The 19,291-nt window shown below is 43.8% G+C and overlaps 1 protein-coding gene across 1 annotated transcript in view; it reads left to right on the top strand.

Annotated features, from left to right (window-relative positions):
* LOC128715955 (mediator of RNA polymerase II transcription subunit 13) overlaps positions 1–19,291 on the top strand; it is a 45,439-nt gene that overhangs the window by 12,330 nt on the left and 13,818 nt on the right. Inside the window, exon 2 of the mRNA XM_053810878.1 lies at positions 3,850–4,189. Coding sequence (XP_053666853.1) covers positions 3,850–4,189 — 340 coding nt within the window. The remainder of the gene's footprint in view (positions 1–3,849; positions 4,190–19,291) is intronic.

The following is a 19,291-nucleotide window of genomic DNA, read 5'->3' as shown; positions in this document are numbered from 1 at the left end:
CTCTTTCCCTCTCTCGCGCGTTTGTTTTTCTTTACGTATGTATGTATGCTGGGGAGTGTTGTGTTGTGTAAAGAGCCACAAGCAACAACTGCCGCTCTTACCCCCTGTCGCCCACCACAGTGACGTTTACCATTCTCAGTGTCCTCGATTTTCGCTTCTTGGTGTGGTGTGGTATGTTTTTTGGGGTCTGGTGTATTGTGTGCGTGTGTGGTGATCCATGCGTTCACAGTATCTCCAGCACACCCCATCCAGGAGCATCGATCGACGCCGAAGATCGCTTTTCTTCGCCGCTTGTTTTTTTGTTGTTGTTGTTGTGTTGTAACCTGCTTGTACTCCTTTGTAGTTGAACCGTCACAGTTCTGTGTCCCCCACAACCCCCCCAGGGTGTTGATGAAATGCTTGATCCAGTTGGACAAACGGTGGAATCCGATGTTGGGCATCATAAGCAATGGGGTGAAGAACCATACCATCGTGCTTATTACCAGCTTTTTGCGCCATTCGCGACCGATGCTCTCTTTCTCTCTCTCCCTCCCTAGAGGGTTACATTCCGCGTGTATTAGTGCATCTTTTAGCAATTTTCAGCCAGCTTTAGCGCACGGTTTTGGGGTGGTTTAGTGTGTTTTTTTTTTTATGTGACGGCTGTTATGCCCTACGGGCACTGGAGACCGTGTGTCCATGCAAACGTCGTCCTTCACCACGCTCAAAGGCAAAAGGCAAGGACTAAACAATGTAAACCTGTACCCATTCCTTCTGGGAGCGGGGCCGTCTTTCATGTGGCCAGCGCTCTCCACATCCAATGTTGTCAGTTTTGTTTATCGCCGCTCATTGCCATACGCCATCGTTCCTCGCTGTTGGATGAAACCATCGTTTGCAATGGCCCCTTCACAATGTTGGGAAGGGTAAAGGGTGGGGGTGAAAACTGGGCTGGAGAAAGTTTTTTTTCTCCCTCTTTTGGTTGTGTCCTCTGCTAGGTTTTACGTAAAAAATGTTTCTCCTTTTGCGTACGACAATGATTGGCAAATGTGTGTATAGCAGACGTTAGGAACGTGTACTGCCCGATCGCAGTAGTGGTGTTAGAAGTTAGTAAAAAAGTCGTTAGTGTTGGTGCAGTGCAATGTGATGGTTTTCTGCGCGCTTTCTATCAACTGTCGTTATTATTATTGATTTTCTTCATTTGAATGGTATTTTTTTGTCTCAAAAGGTCGATCAAAAGTTGCATATTTTTTGTTGTAAATGGTCACTTAAATACTTAGCGAGTATCTCTAATTAAAATAGTGTTCCTACTTTTTATAAATCATGTACACCAGAGCTAACAGATCAGTCATTTTGACAGGTGTTCTTCATTTTCATGACGTATTTTTTGTGGTTAAAAATGCTATCCCTCTTGATGCATGACTTTCACATGTCTATTATGCAGTACGAGCTCCAAAAAATGTTATAAAATATTTCAGATCTCAAATTTTGTTGTAATGTATTCATGATTAACCTTCATGATACTAGAAATACCATAGTATTAGTCAATCAGGGTCTTAATTTATTTTTTTGGGATCGATCAACTCAAAGAATTACTCATAATTACTCAAATTACATATCAATAGGTTGAATTAGACAAATTTTATAAAACAATACAACTTTTCGATATTTTTTTTTTATAAACTAGTAACAAAATAAATAAAATTTTACTTTACTAGACTTAAAGCTAAAATATTTCGACTTTAATTAAATTGTTAAGTTCAGAAGGCTATTAACGACCTTTCAGCTTCAAGAGGCAAGATTCAGTACGTCACCAAAATCAAAACAAATCATTAATGCTCTCCATTGGCGCATATCACTGAACTCAACTAATCAGCGTCAGCGAGGAAGGGAAAATAACTTTGCTTTTCTCCATCCACTTTACCCGATTCGAAGACCTACAAAGCTTCATTGGAACGACATAATTAAATGTTTCTGTACTTGAAACGTTCGATACGTTCTGCCGTGCACCCTGAAGACTGCCTCTGCCTGACCGTTGTTCCGTTCTGCTGCACTGGTGGTGGTTTTGTGTCTACAGCCGGATTTAGGCTTCGTTTCATTACCACCGGCAACATACATAGTTCCACACTGCCAGGGACCAGGGGACGCACACACACACACGCTTGTTTGAAGGTGGACATCATCACCCCCTCAAAAAACATCGTTCATTGCACGTGTGCATTCGGTCAGGGCAGGGAGGATGGGAGGCCATCACAAACCTCGCACCTTTCTTCCCTTTGCATCGGTCGTTGCATGGTACCGCTTTATGTATTTTTCAATTTTTCGTCAGACTGGCTGGCTGGCCGGTTGGGGTTTCACATTTGTACCACAGGCAAGTACATTGAGTGCCGATTGCTCGGAGTAGCGAAGTGTGTGCCTCATGTTGTGGGTGGTTTGTTGGTATATAAACAACTTGAAGCATTCACCATTACGGTTCCACCACCCCCTTCAAGCAGAGGGTATCTCTCATTTGCGCCGTGTACCCCACCACAGTGTGAAGTCTCTACGAGCTGGTCACTATGTACTCGATGCTCTGCGGCGAAATGGTAGAATGAGTTTGTTTGTTTGCTTCGGTGTATTGCGTTCTTCAGCAGCGCATACACAACAGCACTTTGTGGGGGCAACATAGAAAAAAGGGGGTTGGGGAAAGGGTGGTCAGAGAAACATGGCACTGTTCACGGTTGTAGGAGTTCTTCTTGGCATACGGATCGAAACTGGAACAGAAAAAGGAATGGAAACGACACAATGGATTGGGCCACCACTCGATCTACAAAACGGTGAAGCAGAGCGAGACAGAGAGAGAGAGAGAGAGAGAGAGAGAGAGTGGAGATTTAATTAAACGTCACCGTCATTTGATCGGATTGGTTAAAATAGGAGAGATTTCTCTGTACTTGGTTGCTGTTGGTGATGAAGTGTTTTGCATGGGAATTTTGTTTCTTAAATTTATGTTTAATTCTGTACCAACGTTGGGGAATAGTTTTGACCTTGATCGTTTTATTGTGATCATTTTTAAGATATTTCTAACATAAGTTTATTCATAGATTATAAATGTGGGCATTGTGGCTTTTAAATTTATTGTTTTATTATATTGATGAATGGTGAGCATATTCTTAAAGGTATGTTCGATTAGAGGTACTATTAAAGTGACCTAAGTCTTAATTTAATTAGCTCAATTTTCGATCAAGGTATAACAGTTTTTGAAATTATTTTTTTTGGTGTGTAAATCGTTGTTAGGTTAGACATAAACTGGAGGTTCCAATAGTAAATGCTACAATAAGCTTAAATATAAGCAAAACTTATAGGGTTCTTTTTCTTCTACCAGTCTGTGCACATGAAAAACTCTACCAATACAGTAATATTTATCAGTAAAAGCAGATGTATCTAATACCCATTGTTATTCTCTCATTCGATCAGGCTCGAACTCCGAAGAGCATGGATAATCGGCGTTTATAATGGATAATTGAATTCTCTTCGAGCTAAAAATTACTTCAAAAGTCGGAAAAGTTATTCCTTGTCACTAGCCGGTTTAGATAAGGTTCGAATCACGATCTTCGGTGCTGGCAATACAGTGACAACACGAGATGCCATGGGTCCTTATATTAATGCTTCCAGTCGAGTTTAGCCGAGAAAATGATGATATTAGATGATTATGTTTGTTTTGTAATGGACCGAAGTTGGATACCTTCAAATCTGAGTTGATATCCCAGTCGCAGTTCCTCAGACAATAAAAGCTTTATTAATCTAATAAATGATCTTGTTGTTAAGATAATAATATTTTAATATTTTGTATAATTTATTGCATATATTAATACTCAATGTTGTTGTTTCTCCCCACAGACCGACCTATGCGGTATAAGATGGCGTCAATTGGTTCTCGGTGAGCGGCCAAATGCGGCCGGCGATCCGCTCGACGATCCGGTCGTGCGCTCCTACTCGAAATGTCTCGCCGTCGACATACTGTGCGTGTGGCGAAGGGTGGTCGCACCCAAGCCCAAACCAAAACCCGAACCGGACCCGAGCAACATGTTCGACATGAGCATACCGGGCACCGGTAACAGTGGTTCCGTCGTCCATCCGCCTCTCTCGCTGACCGCCGCCAAGGAGCTGTGGATCTTCTGGTACGGTGAGGAACCGGACTTAACCGATCTGGTTGCACCCGAGCTGCTCAACTCGTCCGGTAAGTAATGGTTGCTTACAAAGTAATAACGAAACGCAGAGGGCTAAGCAGGCGAAAGTGTCCAAATTAGACGAAGTTTGGAGTAAAAATTAAAACTCACCGGGAAACTCACGGAAATGCGGCGAGCATCAGTTTAAAAGGTAGCAAATGCGTCGTAAATTACAATGCTAATAACGTACCGCTTTTGCATTGTTACACTCAATTTGAGCGTTCAATTCTTGGTCGTTTGGGGGTAAAGTCCACACGGAGGCATCGCGCACGTCCATTCGGGGCGTCCGTGTACTGATCTCACCTTAGTGGCGGCAAGCTGTAGCATATTGAGGGCTGTCGGGCTAGTGGGAAGTCAGTCGAAAACAACCGTGTAAATACGCCCGACACGGCCCATCATCATCATCGACCATCAGCAGCACCATTATCCATCATTCGACCCTCCGTGACTCTAATACCTATTTCCGATTCGCTTGCACGGGGGGTTTCTTTCTCGTACAGCTGCTCAAGGTTAACTGGTTTTCTTGCAAATAAGAGTGTTGTCGATTGTGTGTGTGTGCGCTTTTTTTTTCGCTCGCCCGCTTGCCGGTGTGGTACGAACGCTACACACTCAACTCAGTCAACCGGTGAGATTGGAGGGTATTTTATTTGGTTTTTGCATCCGGGACCGCAAGTGGTGAAAGGATCTTTAAGGGAGCTATGCTGCAGTAGACGGGAAGGAATGGTGTGGGTTTCCGTTTTCGTTGGTGTTGTTCTCTCACTGTTTGCGTGTAATCACTTCCGAATGATTAATAATGTTGCTGCAAACAAGTTTTTAACCATTTGGCTTGTTTTTAGAACACTTTCAGTTTATGTCCAGTCCATGTGAGGAGTAGATATTTTAGTAGTGAAAAAAAAGGCTACATTTGAATGTTATAGCAATCAATTCAGTATAATGTGTTGGGTAAAGTATAGTAGCACACACCCGGTTCGGGTTCCAACATTTGTGTCATTGGCGCAAACAAAAACTGGTCCGAAGGACATGCACAATCTGTGGTGTGGTGTGTTGCCGGTGCAATTAAAATTGGATCAGTCCCGCTTCGATCTGCTTTTCCGAATTGTGTTGGTGCACTCGCGTTGACACAGAATTCCATTGCCCACCAACTCCCTTTGGAGAAAACCCCCCTCACTCCCCCAACTAAAGCCACATACCACAAAGATAAGATAATAATGGTTGATGTAGCAGAAGAAGCAATTTTCGCTATCAAAAGAAGAAATGTAGCACGAGATCTCACTCATTCCAAACGAAAAATAAGATATCACTTCATTCTCAATTGTCCCCCAAACACCGGAAAATGTGTTGGTGGTCCATAGCACGATATTTAGTGGAGAAATGCTAGCCTAGGAATGGACTAGGATCTTCAAAGCGCGTACATTCACCAACCTTGATAACTGCACCTTTCGTCCGAACACCACCCGGCACACCCACCCAGCAATATCCGATGCGCCGCTCAACCGCAACAAAGTATAGCCTTGCTGCCCATTCGCTGTCGGGGTTGCTTCAGAAAACTCGATTAAATATCCGATACCCAAGCAAACTCTACCTCCTCCTACTCGTGCGGTACCGCAAAACCCCCAAACGAACGCGTCCGAAACGGTGATGAATGCTTCCCCTCGGGTCGCTCAGGTGTGTGTTGACGCCTGTTCCGTGCCGGGAATTGAGCAGAGGTGGAGTTCGTTAAACCTTCGGCGCGGCGCCCGCTCAAAAATCCATCCGTTTTGCTGAAACCCCCCCCTTAACGTCGGCGCCGTGGGAAATCCCGTCTATCACGCACGCAAACGAGAAGGCTCTCGTCCGGCTTTTGCTCAATCCGTTCTCGAAACACGGGTGCTACAGCTGTGTGTGCCCACTCGTCGGTAGATTCATTTCGCGGCCCTGTTACGTCCGTTTTTTTGCCATGATGGCCCCGTGTGTCCGTGTTGCAATAAGCTTATGCCTCTTGGATGCTGGGACGATGGCGTTCCTTCAAATTCCACTCACCGATCGGAGGGCGGTGCGCTCGTGAGGCGGTTGTGGAGGTAAACGGAATAGAAAAGCCTCCCATTTTATCCCACTTCGGTGTCGTGCGGCGTTATGAGGATGCCGCGGGGTCCGTTAGCCAAACAGAAGAGGGTTCCCGTTACGACGACCACTTGACGCTACCATTCGCATCGATTCGCACGCGAGACTAGGGTTTCGATCTAGAGAGTTTGAATTTATGCTTTTTTTATTGTGTGTGTGTGTATGTGCGAAACACCCATACATAAACGAAATCGGTTGGAAGAGCTTTGCTGTTCGAATGGAAATTTCGATGGTGAACAAAATGGGCTTTTTGAGGGATTGAATTGTTAGTGTTTTTTTCTCTCTCTTGAGTCGGCAGTAGTTCCACTTGAGGTACTTCACTTCTCACCAGCTTGTGTGGTGGAGAGTTGTAGTGGGGAATCATACGCTTGTTTCCACTTCCCTTAGACGCACTTTTACCTCGGTCGATGTTGTGTTTTTAATCGCCATTCTCGAACGGCTTAATTCCAAAGGTCTTCGGTTTCCGTTCGGTTCGCGCGCGAATCTACGCCCGAAACCGGTTTTCTAAAAAAGCGAAATTCAACCCTCTCCAATTCGTCGCACCAAACAAACCTCATAACGCGTCCTCTCCTTAAACTCAGAATGAGCATAAACCGTTTTTTTGGGGGGGAACTATTGCAAACAGTGTCCATCTTGGTGGATGTGTCTGTGTGTTGCGTTGTATTTGCTTTTGACCCCCGTACGGAACACGGAAGCTGTGGGACGCCGGGGGCTGTATCTTTCATGGGCCGGAACGGGGGGGTTGAATTATGCTGGCCGGTGAAAGGAGCGAGTTTGCGATCGGTGGCGCTGAACATTTTCACGCTTACCAAACTTCCGGATGTGGAAGTACATCCGGGGCTATTACGCGTGATGATGATGATGTGTCTTGGGTGGTGTTAGTTTTTGCTAAAAGTAGTAAAATAAGCGAAAGAGAGAGAGAGAGAGAGAGAGAGAGAGAGAGAGAGAGTGGCGCGATGGTTGATAGACAAAATGTAAAATATGCGGAATACGGATGAATGGCGGTGAATGGAAGAAAATTGTGAAAGATGAGGGAGAAAGTTGTAGTCCCAAGTTTTAAGTTTTTGGACAAATCTTCTATGCAATCTCCTATTCAGCACGGCCCTGCTAGACTCATGGCGGCTTATTGCAAGTGGATGGAACAATAATGCATAAGCGGATCGGAAAAGTATTCATATTTATATGTTTAGCCTTAAACATGAGTTCTTCTGTTGCTTTCATAACTCCCAAATTAGTTATCGAAACTTATTACACTTTATGAAACAAATTTACATTTGATCAAAGGAAATTTATGGTACTCAATTTAAAATCACTCGAATGATCATCACTCTTCTCAAGCATACGTCTGGGTATTCTGGATGGGAATCCTGGATTCCGTCCAATTTTTGTTAACCTTTGGTCGATAACTGTTTTGATTTAATTTGGCGTTAATTTCGGAAAGTTAACTCGAACGTACCGGAGTTTTTTTTTATTCATCTGTCTGATCCGGAGTTGGATTCATTCGACTCTTGACCAATGTGGATTGTCCCCATATTTAGTGACGGTTTTGCGATATTGTTTGACGCAATTGTGATATCATCTGTTGATCGCATTGGCATTAGGACTACGAGAGTCGATCATATGACTCTGTAGTGAGGAATCATTTAAATCCGGAATCGACTCTCAAAAGATTAATGAACCTCCAAAGCAGTATCTGATAAAACCTCTGGGATGCCGGAAAAGCGGAATGGTAGTCGTGCCCGTTTTTGACAATTGATGAGCGGTTAAGGTGGTAGCACATGACGGAAAATCAAGTCCTGGTTGATTCAAGAATCTGGAAGATTCATGAACCGTTGAAATACAGATTCAAATTCATGAATTTTAATTCGATTAATCCAACGTATGTTTTTGTGATATAATATGAAAATATTGCGATATCATCTTTTACGATTGTGGAATATGATGACGGGTATTCGTTGCATCAACTCGTATTTATCGTCGTTCTGTATTTTTTTTTTCAATGCGAAGAATCTTTAAAGTTAAATTTTTTAATATATAGTTGAGTAATTTTTATACGTATTTTTACATAAAATTTATACATAAATAAATTATTTTTTCGCAACAACACACAATATTCCCGAGATATGGGGGGAAAACACCCCATATCGGTATGGAATAGTTATGCTTGAGCTTAAAAAGTGTCCATGTCGAATGAAGATTTAGTGCAAAGGATTTCGGATAGCTGAAAACCAGAAAACCAGGAAAATTTATTAAAATATCGCCCCCCCCCCCTATATCCCTTACACATGCAGTGTTCCGAAATTCCGTTTTCTACACCACAAGGGATATCGATTCTTAATGTTCCTCCGTACGTAAATGTCTAAGCTCCTGGTGTCCTGTAGCAAAAGATGATGCTAGCTTTTTTTTAAATAAATGAAACACACCTCTCTCACTTTCTCATTGCGGAGGATAAAGCGAGGATTATTCACTTTGCGTGTTCTGAATTCCCTTGCCAAGAGGCTTATATATGGACACCGGAGAGCGGTGCTTGGAATTTGGCAGTGTAGATGTATCGCTCATCTTTCATTATCACTATCAGTAAATCTTCATCGTGGTTGTTTTTTTTTTGTTACTCGGATGGTAATACGATCCCTTAACGTCCATCGTATCATCATCGGCTGTGTCCTGTGCATATGAAGTATTAGCAAGAGCAGAGCGTATTGCACCTTTTCTGCACCTTCCGTGCATCGAAATATCCCACAAGGATAAAGTCATGAAGCGATGTTTGCGACGGTGGTCTATGTTTGGAGCGCGCTGCAAGAGCTTTTCGCTTCAATTTCCTTTTACCACGCGATGTTCAGCTTCGTTCCTGGCCGGCAACCACCGTGTGTCGTACGACAAAGTTTCAAATCCTTTCCCGAACGGGGTAATAAAACCAGACGGTCAAACTCTCGCACTCTCTGTGATATGGTTTGGGTCGTAGGCCAGTTGGGAAAGTATATAACTGAAGGCTGTTGTGCTAGGCTGCGGCTACCATTTCAGCAATTCATTTGCTAGATGATGCCGTTTCCAACTTCTCCAATGTGTGCAGGAACGATTTCCGTTTGCAGGTGCAAAGTTGTCAACGTGTAAAGGCGTGTAGACCAGACGTGCAATGCAGGAGATGGGTTAAATGTCAACTGGAAAATTGTTTTCCAATCTTTGTGGAAGAATCCTTTTCGAAACCAAATTTGATTAGTGATTTGATCAAAGTGTTGGCAATCAGTGATTTTGGTTAATTAATTAGTTAGTTATTAGTTAATGGAAATGTTTTACCATACTTTTCTTCACTGGAGTGGACCACGGCAAGAAGAACGCTAGAAGCAACAAGTAGTTTCCCCTGATGCCAAACAGAATCATATCGAGATGAAAAGATATTCGCATCGGCTATGATTTGTCCGCCCTCCCTCTCTGTTTTTCTGACGACGTTCATTGCACTTGACATTTGTGGGGGGAAAAATGTGTCACACTTAATGAAATCAGCAAATCCCCCGTGCTTCATACGACGTCCACTGCACCCTCCCCCCCTAGCTCTCAGCGCAACCAAATCGAAGCAATTAATCGCTGGAAACAAAGCGGGCAACATTTTAGCATCAACCCCGGCGCTTTGACGCCGTTTGCAGGGGAAAAGGTGAAGGTTCCCCCAAGTGGCGACCTTTATGCTCCTTGCTGGTCCCAGTGGCTGTGGTTGCAGCGGGCGCTCGTCTGCGTGTGGGTTTCGATCCTCGTTGGTCGTTGGTCGCCATCCGGGTTCCGCCTGTGCATGTCCGCCACAATCTACGTCAAGCAGCTGCGAAGGGAGCGCGAAATGGAGGAAAAACGTTTTGGGCTGGTTGTGACAGGCCGAGTATTTGACAGGGCTGTGGAGGAGCTGTTCATAGTATGTGCGGTTTTGATGGTTACGCAAAAAAACAAAAAACGATTTTATGTATTGATCGATACCGTTCCGTATCGGTGTGTGTGTGGTTTAGCGCTTCCCTGGTGGTAAGATTAGTTAGATGCGCCGTACTAAAATGTTTCGCTAAAACAAATAGAAAGAAATGATAAAACAATGTGCAAACAACTCGAAAAGCAGGCAGGGGACGAGTGAGAAGGGAAGCGGACGGAGGGTTGACATTTACGACGAGGAAGAAGTTATTCCATCAAATGTCAAGGTCAACAAATGAGTTCCTCTAGCGGCTCAAATATCCGGTGTGATAGGCAAATATTTGGTTCGGGATTAGTAAACTGGACAGAGCAGCAATGTTGATAGTTGAATCGGGTTTCAAAAACAAATCTTATGTAAACAGATTCCATTAAATTGTCCTCTTTTTCAAGCTTTCTTTCATTGTCCAAAGCAAGGTCTTTTCGGACATCACCAAGAAATTCTGGTACAATTCATTGGAAATTCATGTTTAAACACATTCCTTTGGACACATTGCGTTGCCCCGATAAGGAACCATGCACATTTCTCTCCCCCCTCGCCCTCCCCCCAGAGTATGCGCTCCCTGTTCTTCCCCCACAATCCTTCTATTTTTATCGGATAATTTGAGAATGAGAGGAGCCTCTACCTTTGGAGAGAGAAAATGTCTGTTTTGTTTGAAGGACCCAGGTGCGCATGCCCACCGGGGAACCATCCGAACCAACACGAAACGTCATCTCCCGTGGAGCAGGTTGTGTTGTGTGTACGCGCAACTACAACACCATTTATCGAGTTGCCGTTTAACGATCTCTCCACATCCAGCCGGGTTGGAATCCCATGGTTAGGGTCGGGGGAGAGGTGGAGGGGGGTCTCCGATATGTGTATTTGTGCATGAAATGCTCGAATTTCTTTAGGGGTTGAATGTTTACCGGTATGTTTTTGTGTTGTTACTGTTATTATTGCATTTGCTCTCACTCTCTCTTTTTCTAGTTTTTTTTTAATCTCTCTGTAGGTGTGAGTGTCCCTTTATTGCCCTTACATATGATGCAGTTGCTTAGAGAGGACAGATTGCAAGTGGGGGTTGGGGGGTGGGGGGGAGTGTCATATATTTTCGCGCACAAAAAAATGGTTAAATGCACGCAAAAACCGACAACCGAACCGATGTGTGGTGCGTTTGTTGCGGTGATTACTGTGTAGGTGGGTATCATAGGATTTTCCACACTCTCTCACTAGTTGTGGGAAAATTCCCATTTTCATAGGCCTACCGAGGTCTGCCTGGAACCCTCTCCCATGGTTGTAGTTGTTGTTGCTTTGCGTCCAAAGAAGAGAAGATCACACTCACATTTGCACGGCCGTAAGTGTCCGTATCAAGTTTCGGTAAACGATTTGCCGGTCCGCCTTTTACTGATGGGCCGCTTCACCACTGCCCGGATGTGTGGATGCCGGTTGGTTCGCGTGTGTCGCAGGAAGCAAGAAGAAACATACCAAGCTTCCCATGCTTCCTAGTCCTAACCGATAATCAGAATTGCGCTGTGTGCGTTTTCTGGCAAATCAATCGGGAGTGGGTTTGGTGTGCTGTATTGCTTTACATTTTCCACGCCTGCCTACCCCCCACGCCGGGAAGAGGGATCCGTGTGGGAGTCCTTGAGAATTCCAGAAAATTCCAACGAAGCATCGAGCGGGTTCCGAATTTTTCATCATCCCACCGGGGCCTGACGGGCAACTTTGAAACACAGCACGTCACCTATTTCCCCAGTAGCCCTATAAATCGTTGTAGTTTTTGAATATGTTTGCGCACGGTGAACTCCTCACCCACCCACTCCCTCCTTTTTTTTTGGTGGGGATCTTGACGAAGGGAAGTTTACACAGGAGGGGGTTGGTTTTCTGGATCACAAAGACGAACTAGTCTTGGTTGTGCTCTCCATCATCATTATTGCCGCTAGCTCGTGGCCCGCGAGTTGGAAGTGGCGAGCTGCATTCATGTACCGTACTGTCCGTGTCCCGATTGCGGGAGTCGGAGCTCATATTTTCATCGAACGGTCCTGGTGCCGTGCTGTGGCTGCTGCTGCTGCTGTTGTGGCGAAAGGCTTTTGACTACATGGAATAGCGTCCGAAAAATGATATCGATTTTTCACGAAGGCACAGCAGAAGGAAGGCACTTTTTGCTGCTGTCGTCTGCACCGACACTGGGTAGGAGCGGCAGAATAAATGGCAAACGAACATTGGAAGGTGATCAGATTGTGCGTTTAGATGAGAGTTTGTGCGGTAGTTTTTGGACACGGTTTCTTCTAGCAGTATTGTCCCTAAAGATGGCTAAAATAGTGGAAAGTTATATTTTTCAGACTTTCTTTTGTTACCGACCTTAAGCCCTATTAAGTTTTCTTGTTTAGCAAAATGTTTATCTTCAAGTTGCTCAAAGTTCTTATTTGTTTCCTCAAAATAATCCTCAAATCACTCTAAAGTTGAAATACTTACGATGCTCTTTGTTGAAGCCGCATTAATTCGCTTTGTGGCGCAATACGCGTTCATTCTTGCCAAGCGCGTCAGTTGCGCGTTACGTTCTCCACGGTGTAAAAGAGCATCTTGCCGAAGGTGCTTTTGTTTCGCACTTGAACAATGGGACGCTATCATAGGCAAAATGATGATGAAAACCTTTCGCCCCCCAACCTACACACAAAACCAAAAGCGTGTTATGGCCTCCGTTATGTTGCGTACTTGGATGCGTGTGGATCCTCCGGTAGGTCCATTCTGTTGATTGTGTTGTTTCTACCCTTGAAATATGATGCAACTGCTCAACTGCATCATGTTGTGTAGTATTTTTTTTTCTTCTGTTTTGTTTACATAGCGCCCAGTATGTGATAGCAAGAACAGGTTGGGTTTTCTTTCGCAACTAGTTTTATGCTAATTTTTTATTGAGGCTCAATGCATTTCTGAGTATTGCTAGTAATCCCAGCTGCAGCAGTAAGTTACAGGTAGCTTTACGATTGGTTGGGTTATGACCATTAATCTTTTTAATTGCTGTTGTATACAAAAGTTTATGGAACGGCGATCGTAACAAATCAAGGGAATAGAAAGGAAGGTTAATGTTAAGCCAATATTTTTTATCATAAAAATTCACTAAAACCTAAAACAACAGTTATAAATACATTTAAGTACTAAAACGATCGCATAGTAAAGTTATAATGCTATTAGAAGCACCAAGTCCAATGTTACCAAAGAAGGCGACGAATTGAAACAAACAAAAACTCCAAACCACAAGAATTTTACCTAAAAAGAGAGAGAGAGAGCGATTAATAAAAAAGGTAAAAAGAGAGAGAAAGAAAAAGAACTTGAAAAAGAGTGAAAAAAGAGAGAAAAGAGAGAGAGAAAGAGAGAAAAAAGAGAGAAAAGGAGAGAGAAAAAGAGAGAAACAGGGAGTTCGTTTCATTCCAAACGATCTAATTTCTATTCTACCTCCATATGATCAGATCTGGTTATCATCATCACAGCCTCTGCTGAAATGCAATTAGCACGTTTTTAAAATAAATAAAACATAATTCTACAACGCAAACGCTCGTGGCAAAATGAGAAGGAGCAAGTAAAAAAAAAAAACACACCGTACACACAAAACGAAAACGATACCATTTACGGTTTCACACCACATTCTTCGCACGGCTTTCATTCGCTCAGTGTTGTGTTGTTTGATGACCGGCATTACCATCTCACCCCACCGGCGGAATGGTGGGGAGTGTTTGGGCGTTAAGGGCAGCATAGAAAAATGCGCATCCGTGAGGACATATAGATATATTTACAGACACACGGGAGATGGTGCTAAATATAGCGAAATAAAATAGTGAGGATCACACCCATTCTCTCATATCGGTGGCGCGAGTCGCGCGTACCGATAAAATTGAGTTAAAGCTGAACCCGTGATGAAGCGTGACGGAATGGAACAGAAAACACAAATGCGGAATTGCGGAAACCCAAGCAACAATATTGTGTTGCCTACATAATTGTTTCTGGGACGTGTTCATTTACTATTTCGACAGATGTGGATCTAATCTCATCTTCGCCCACCCAAAAATAATCTAGTCCTTTTTTGCTAGGCTTGACTTAACTTGTCATTTATATGGCGAGCTTTAAGCGGATAAGCCTTGAAACGTCAAAACGCATACAAAAAAACTTGTTTAGAGTATGATTTCGGCCATTGACTGAATGTTGAAGTGCTTGTATTTAATTTTGATAGTTTGAAGTCCTTGGTGATTCAACGGCTTATCTAATAACGCCGCAGAACGCATCATCTAGAAATATTTTCCTTAAATATTAATAAACCGAACGAATTTCGAATTTCGAACTGTCAAAATATTGTTAATTTCGCAATTGTTAACTCTGGTGATCGAATTGTCATAAATCTATGATTATTTTATGTAAATGTAAATTGAGATATGTTTCAAATCTAAAATTGCATAAAATAAAGCTTGATCACAGAAAAATCTGTATCATTTTGACAGATGCGACTTGTTGTTCAACGAGTGATTGTAGACCAGCGGCTAATGGGTAGCCTGCAGACAGGTGTGAAAACCGTTGCAAGTGCTATCAAATGTTGCTTGGGTAGCGAGACACGCGCTTCGCTAATTTAATCACCACGAGCGCGATGAGATGAGCACGGAATTGTTTTGGTTCGAACTCTAAACGGTGAGATGAGATGAGCCGTGAAGTTGAAAATTATGTTCATCGGATAGGGCTATTTTTAACAGATGAATCTAATCACGAGAAGTGCAAGTATCGTTTTAGGCACGTTTCTTTTTTGTTTTCTTCTTACAAACAATTTTTAAGTAGGGGTTATGAATCATTAACGTCTTATAATTTAGGTTTCGTTATGTATGTACGTTTTTTTTTGTCCAGCCTCATGAGTCAACCCTGATAGGGTGGTACTGAGTTGTGTACATAACAATAATATGTACATTGTAATATTGCCCTTAGAATTTTGATGAGTAATTATTTAATATGTAGCTTACCAGACAAAAATAAAATAGATTGAAAATATTTTTATAATTTTAACAAAAAAAACTTTCTTAAATTGAAAAATATTTTGTTCATTTCAAAGCCATAGTAATTCAATGCTTTTGGACAATTGTTTAAGCCCCAAAAGTTAATCGTTTGTATGATGCAGTTTTAATATCGTTTTGTCTGAACCGCTCTACCTCACGTATACACGCACAGAACAGGACCGAGAAGAGCAGCCAATCTCGCTCTCCCTTTGCCCGCTTTGTTTCATTCATGATGCCGGGTGAGATGAGCGAGCGCGAGCACAGCATAACACAACAAGAATAACGCTGTGCCCCGTTGTGCGTACAGCCCAATCTTCTGCGTTGTGCCCGTTTCGGGTGAGCTAAAGCCGCGAAAAAGAAATCAGTCGCGTCGAAGGAAAAGGAAGGAGAAACCCTGGCATTTGTTTTGTGTGTGTGCGTGTTTGTTTTTTTTTTGGCATGTAACCTTCCTGCTTCCTGAACACCAGGCCAGTTAACCAACACACATTGTGCACGTTTGGTTGTCGTTTTTTTTTGTTATTTTTTGTTGAGAGGGTCTCGATGTGTGTGTGTGCGTTTAAAAATGTTGTTGCAACGCAGCGTGATACAGTCACACATACACATATCAACAAGGAAATGGTTTGCCGGTGGCAGCAGCGGTAGCAACAAATCACTTTACCCACCCCGGTTGCTGCGCGACCCTTTGCCGAACGCTTCGGCATCGGTGTGACATACAGCACATACACAGCATCATTTCTCAGGGTTTTGTGCCACGGAACTACCGACTATCTCAGGCGCACAAATACACCGCCACCGTACGGAGAGACGCACTGAGCGCGCAATCCCGTGGTTCCATGTTGTAATGCTCCAGTGCGTGTGCCGTGCGGCGAAATCGGGCAAAAAAAGGTAGTTGAGAAACGAGTTGGAAGAAATTGAGAGCAAAAACAGGAAAATCAAGTTTTATTTTTTGCTGGCCACCACCCTCCCAACCTTCCCAACACACAGGGTCCCATTGGCTAAGGCATCATGGACGTTTCGTATGAAGGTGTTCCGCATGCTGAATCACATCAATATACCTAACTGCTGGCCCTCTCAGTGCCTTTTTAGTAAGTGCGCGGTTCCACAGGCCGTGTGTACGATGTCCGCAGCACAGGGCGAGTTAGTAGATGGTGTAAGCGAAATTACTCACTCTCTGTTTCATGCCTAGCGCTGCTAATCATAGTAAACCGTGCTCTGCCTACTCTGGACGTGCAAACGCACCACAGCGCGTGTCTCTCAACTGAGGCAAGCTGTGAGGTGAACCTAGCAACACATAAACAACAACAGATGGTGGGAAAGAAGCAGAATGTCGCGAGATCATCATCTTCTCAGCAAAGGTCCCCGCGCATAGGTGTGTAACACGCCACACCACCACCATCGGCACTGTTCCGGAGAATCTTCCGATTCTCTGGTGAGCAAAAATCTCGCCGCATATATGGTCCTGCCAACCATGCTCACGAACAGTGACGACATTCCACAGATTTCTAATCTCCCCCTCCCTCCCCCCCCGGGGGTTTGGCTTTCGACGCTTGTTTGGTGTGTGTGTGCGTTAATGTCTACTTGAGCGTATCGTGTGACGTCAGGAGATCCCAGCAGCAACAAAAAGTGTTGCGGAATGAGGATTTCCGCACGGTTCTTATCTTCCAAATTATTGGGCACCGGTAGATAGCGATATTGCTTGTAGAAATCAACTATCTATTAGGTTGTTATTGTTTCAACGGACTGGTGTGGATACGTATTTCCCACGAACTGGACGTGTACGAGTGATCCAATGCTGGCGATGCTTCACTACGGGATGACATATCCCTGACACAATTGTCGCCGAAAGTTGGAGATCGTCTAAGGAGATCATTAAAGATCTGAAGTATATTATGATATTTTAATGATCAACTTTTTTCTAGCCCTGAGTGTCCCCACTTTGCGCACATTCCAAGAGCGAATTTTGCATGTCAAGGTGAACAAGGGCCTATGGAAGGTTGCACAGTTGTCGCCTTTTTTTTCATCTTCCCCACATTTTCAAGTGATCTTGAACTTCATCGCTCACTCGATCTGTACGCGCGACATGGCAGTGCGCGGTGTGGGCCCAGTTGCCAAATGGCGTTTCGTTCAACGTTTTAATTCCATTCGCGAAGACCCACCAACCATGCGTTCGTTTATTGGTGGGAATTGCGTTATGATTTTTGGTGGTTGTTTTATGTGGCAGGAATGTGTTGAGAGCGCCCGGCGACGCAACCCACGGCCCGCAGGGTCGTAAGAAAGAAAGAAAAAAAACGAAGCATCACCCGCAAATTGATGATACGATTTATTGGAACGCTTCTTGGATGTTGTCTCATGAATAAGGCAAAACGTGGAGACTTTACGACGACTTTGTCTTCGATTGGGAGATCTGAAGACGCACGGAACTCTGACCAACTCTGAGAGAGTGCACAACCAGAGACATTAGAATTATTTCGCACGTGTCTGATTGGAAGTGGGAAGATGGTTTTGGTTTTTTATTTATTTATATTTATGTTTTTGCTGGTGTTGCGTCCGCATCTTGTGTTACTAAACACATACACACACACAGCTCTCGCACAATTGCGTTCGAACGCAATAGATGGGTAGACAATGATCCGATCGGGGACGGGAAAATCGATTCCACTGGCTCTTGAAATATTCATACGCAATCGAGAAATGGAACGAAATTAGCATCGATCCGATCCGGCGAAATGTGACTTATGCAGGAGCTGTTTGTACACGTTCCACCGTCGTACAACACGACAATGATGCATTACTTTCAATTAGAGCATCGGTCGGGCCCCAGGTCCCCCAAATCCAGCCACTCTATTTCGCACGCATTCATGTGTTTAACCTTACTTACCGGGACGGTGATATCTCAATCGATAAGCGAGAGCCGACTCGTGTATATGTGTCCGCGGCTGCTGGTGTTGTCCCCGTGGGGCTTGACGGAATTTTCCCCTTCATTGTGCCCTGCCACCGCAGGTTTCCTGGCTCGCCAGCTTTCATACGTTCCCGACTTCCTTCCCCAAAGGACACCCAATGGGAATGCGTGATGGGGGGCCCACACGAAAGCGAAGAGAGTGCGCGCGTCCGTGTGGGTGGTGGTGTGAAGGTCGCAGCAAAACGGAACATCCTGCGCACGTTTTTGTTCCCGAGCGTCCCGAGACCACGCCCATCGGACAGAATCCGATGTGTCCGAAAACCGTTCGTCGTCCTCCGGGTGTCCTCGCCAGATGTCCTCCGTGTGTGTGCGCGCGCGTCGCTGTTCATCGCCCTGTTGCTATTGTCCGGCGTTTTTTGGTAACGGTTACGAAGGATTAGAACGCTTACGGGGGTGTACCATTCGGCACCACCATCATCATCATCATCATCCGACCATTACGGGTTGTTAAGGGGTTGTAAAAAGGGAGGGGGTAGTGGGGGCGAATGCCGGAGATGTCGGTTTCGTGAATGCGTTAATTTGTTGACGAGATGCTCTTGGGGGTATGATATGATGGCACACGATGTGACAGTTGGTGTAAAGAAGGAAAAAAGAATAGTATTGTTATCGGCTGTAATCTAGCATATATCATTTCCTATGTGTTTTTGCAACTTTTGACGATATTTTTCGACTTTTTGCTTCTGTTTTCCTTTTTCTTTTTTTCACTTTTTTAGGTCTTTTATTTGTTGTGGTGTTTGTGCATTATGATTTAAATATTTTTTAAAGTTATACACAATTTGTATGTTTTGTTTAATTATTTTTCTTCAAAATTTTCCATTTAAAAGTTACAACAAAAAGAAAGTAAAATAAAATTACGAAGTCATAGTTTTATTACGATTTAACATTAACAATTCTTAAGACACGATCTCGAAGCTCAATTTCTTCTTTACCAATTTTCGATTTAACCTACTTTTTGTAACGAAAATCTTTTGACCAGTGGAGCCACTCTCTGCTGTATGAGGGCCGTGTCACGTCGGCCTAGACAGTAGGCAATCTGTCAGCGCGCGGGGCCCATTCGGTTGGTCAGACTTTGGTGTGCGTGTTTTCATCCTCACCTGTAAGACCC

Source organism: Anopheles marshallii, chromosome 3 (assembly GCF_943734725.1).
Source record: "Anopheles marshallii chromosome 3, idAnoMarsDA_429_01, whole genome shotgun sequence".
Taxonomy (NCBI): Eukaryota; Metazoa; Arthropoda; class Insecta; order Diptera; family Culicidae; genus Anopheles; species Anopheles marshallii.
The sequence above is the reverse complement of the archived record's forward strand: the minus strand, read 5'-3'. Positions and strand labels throughout refer to the sequence as shown.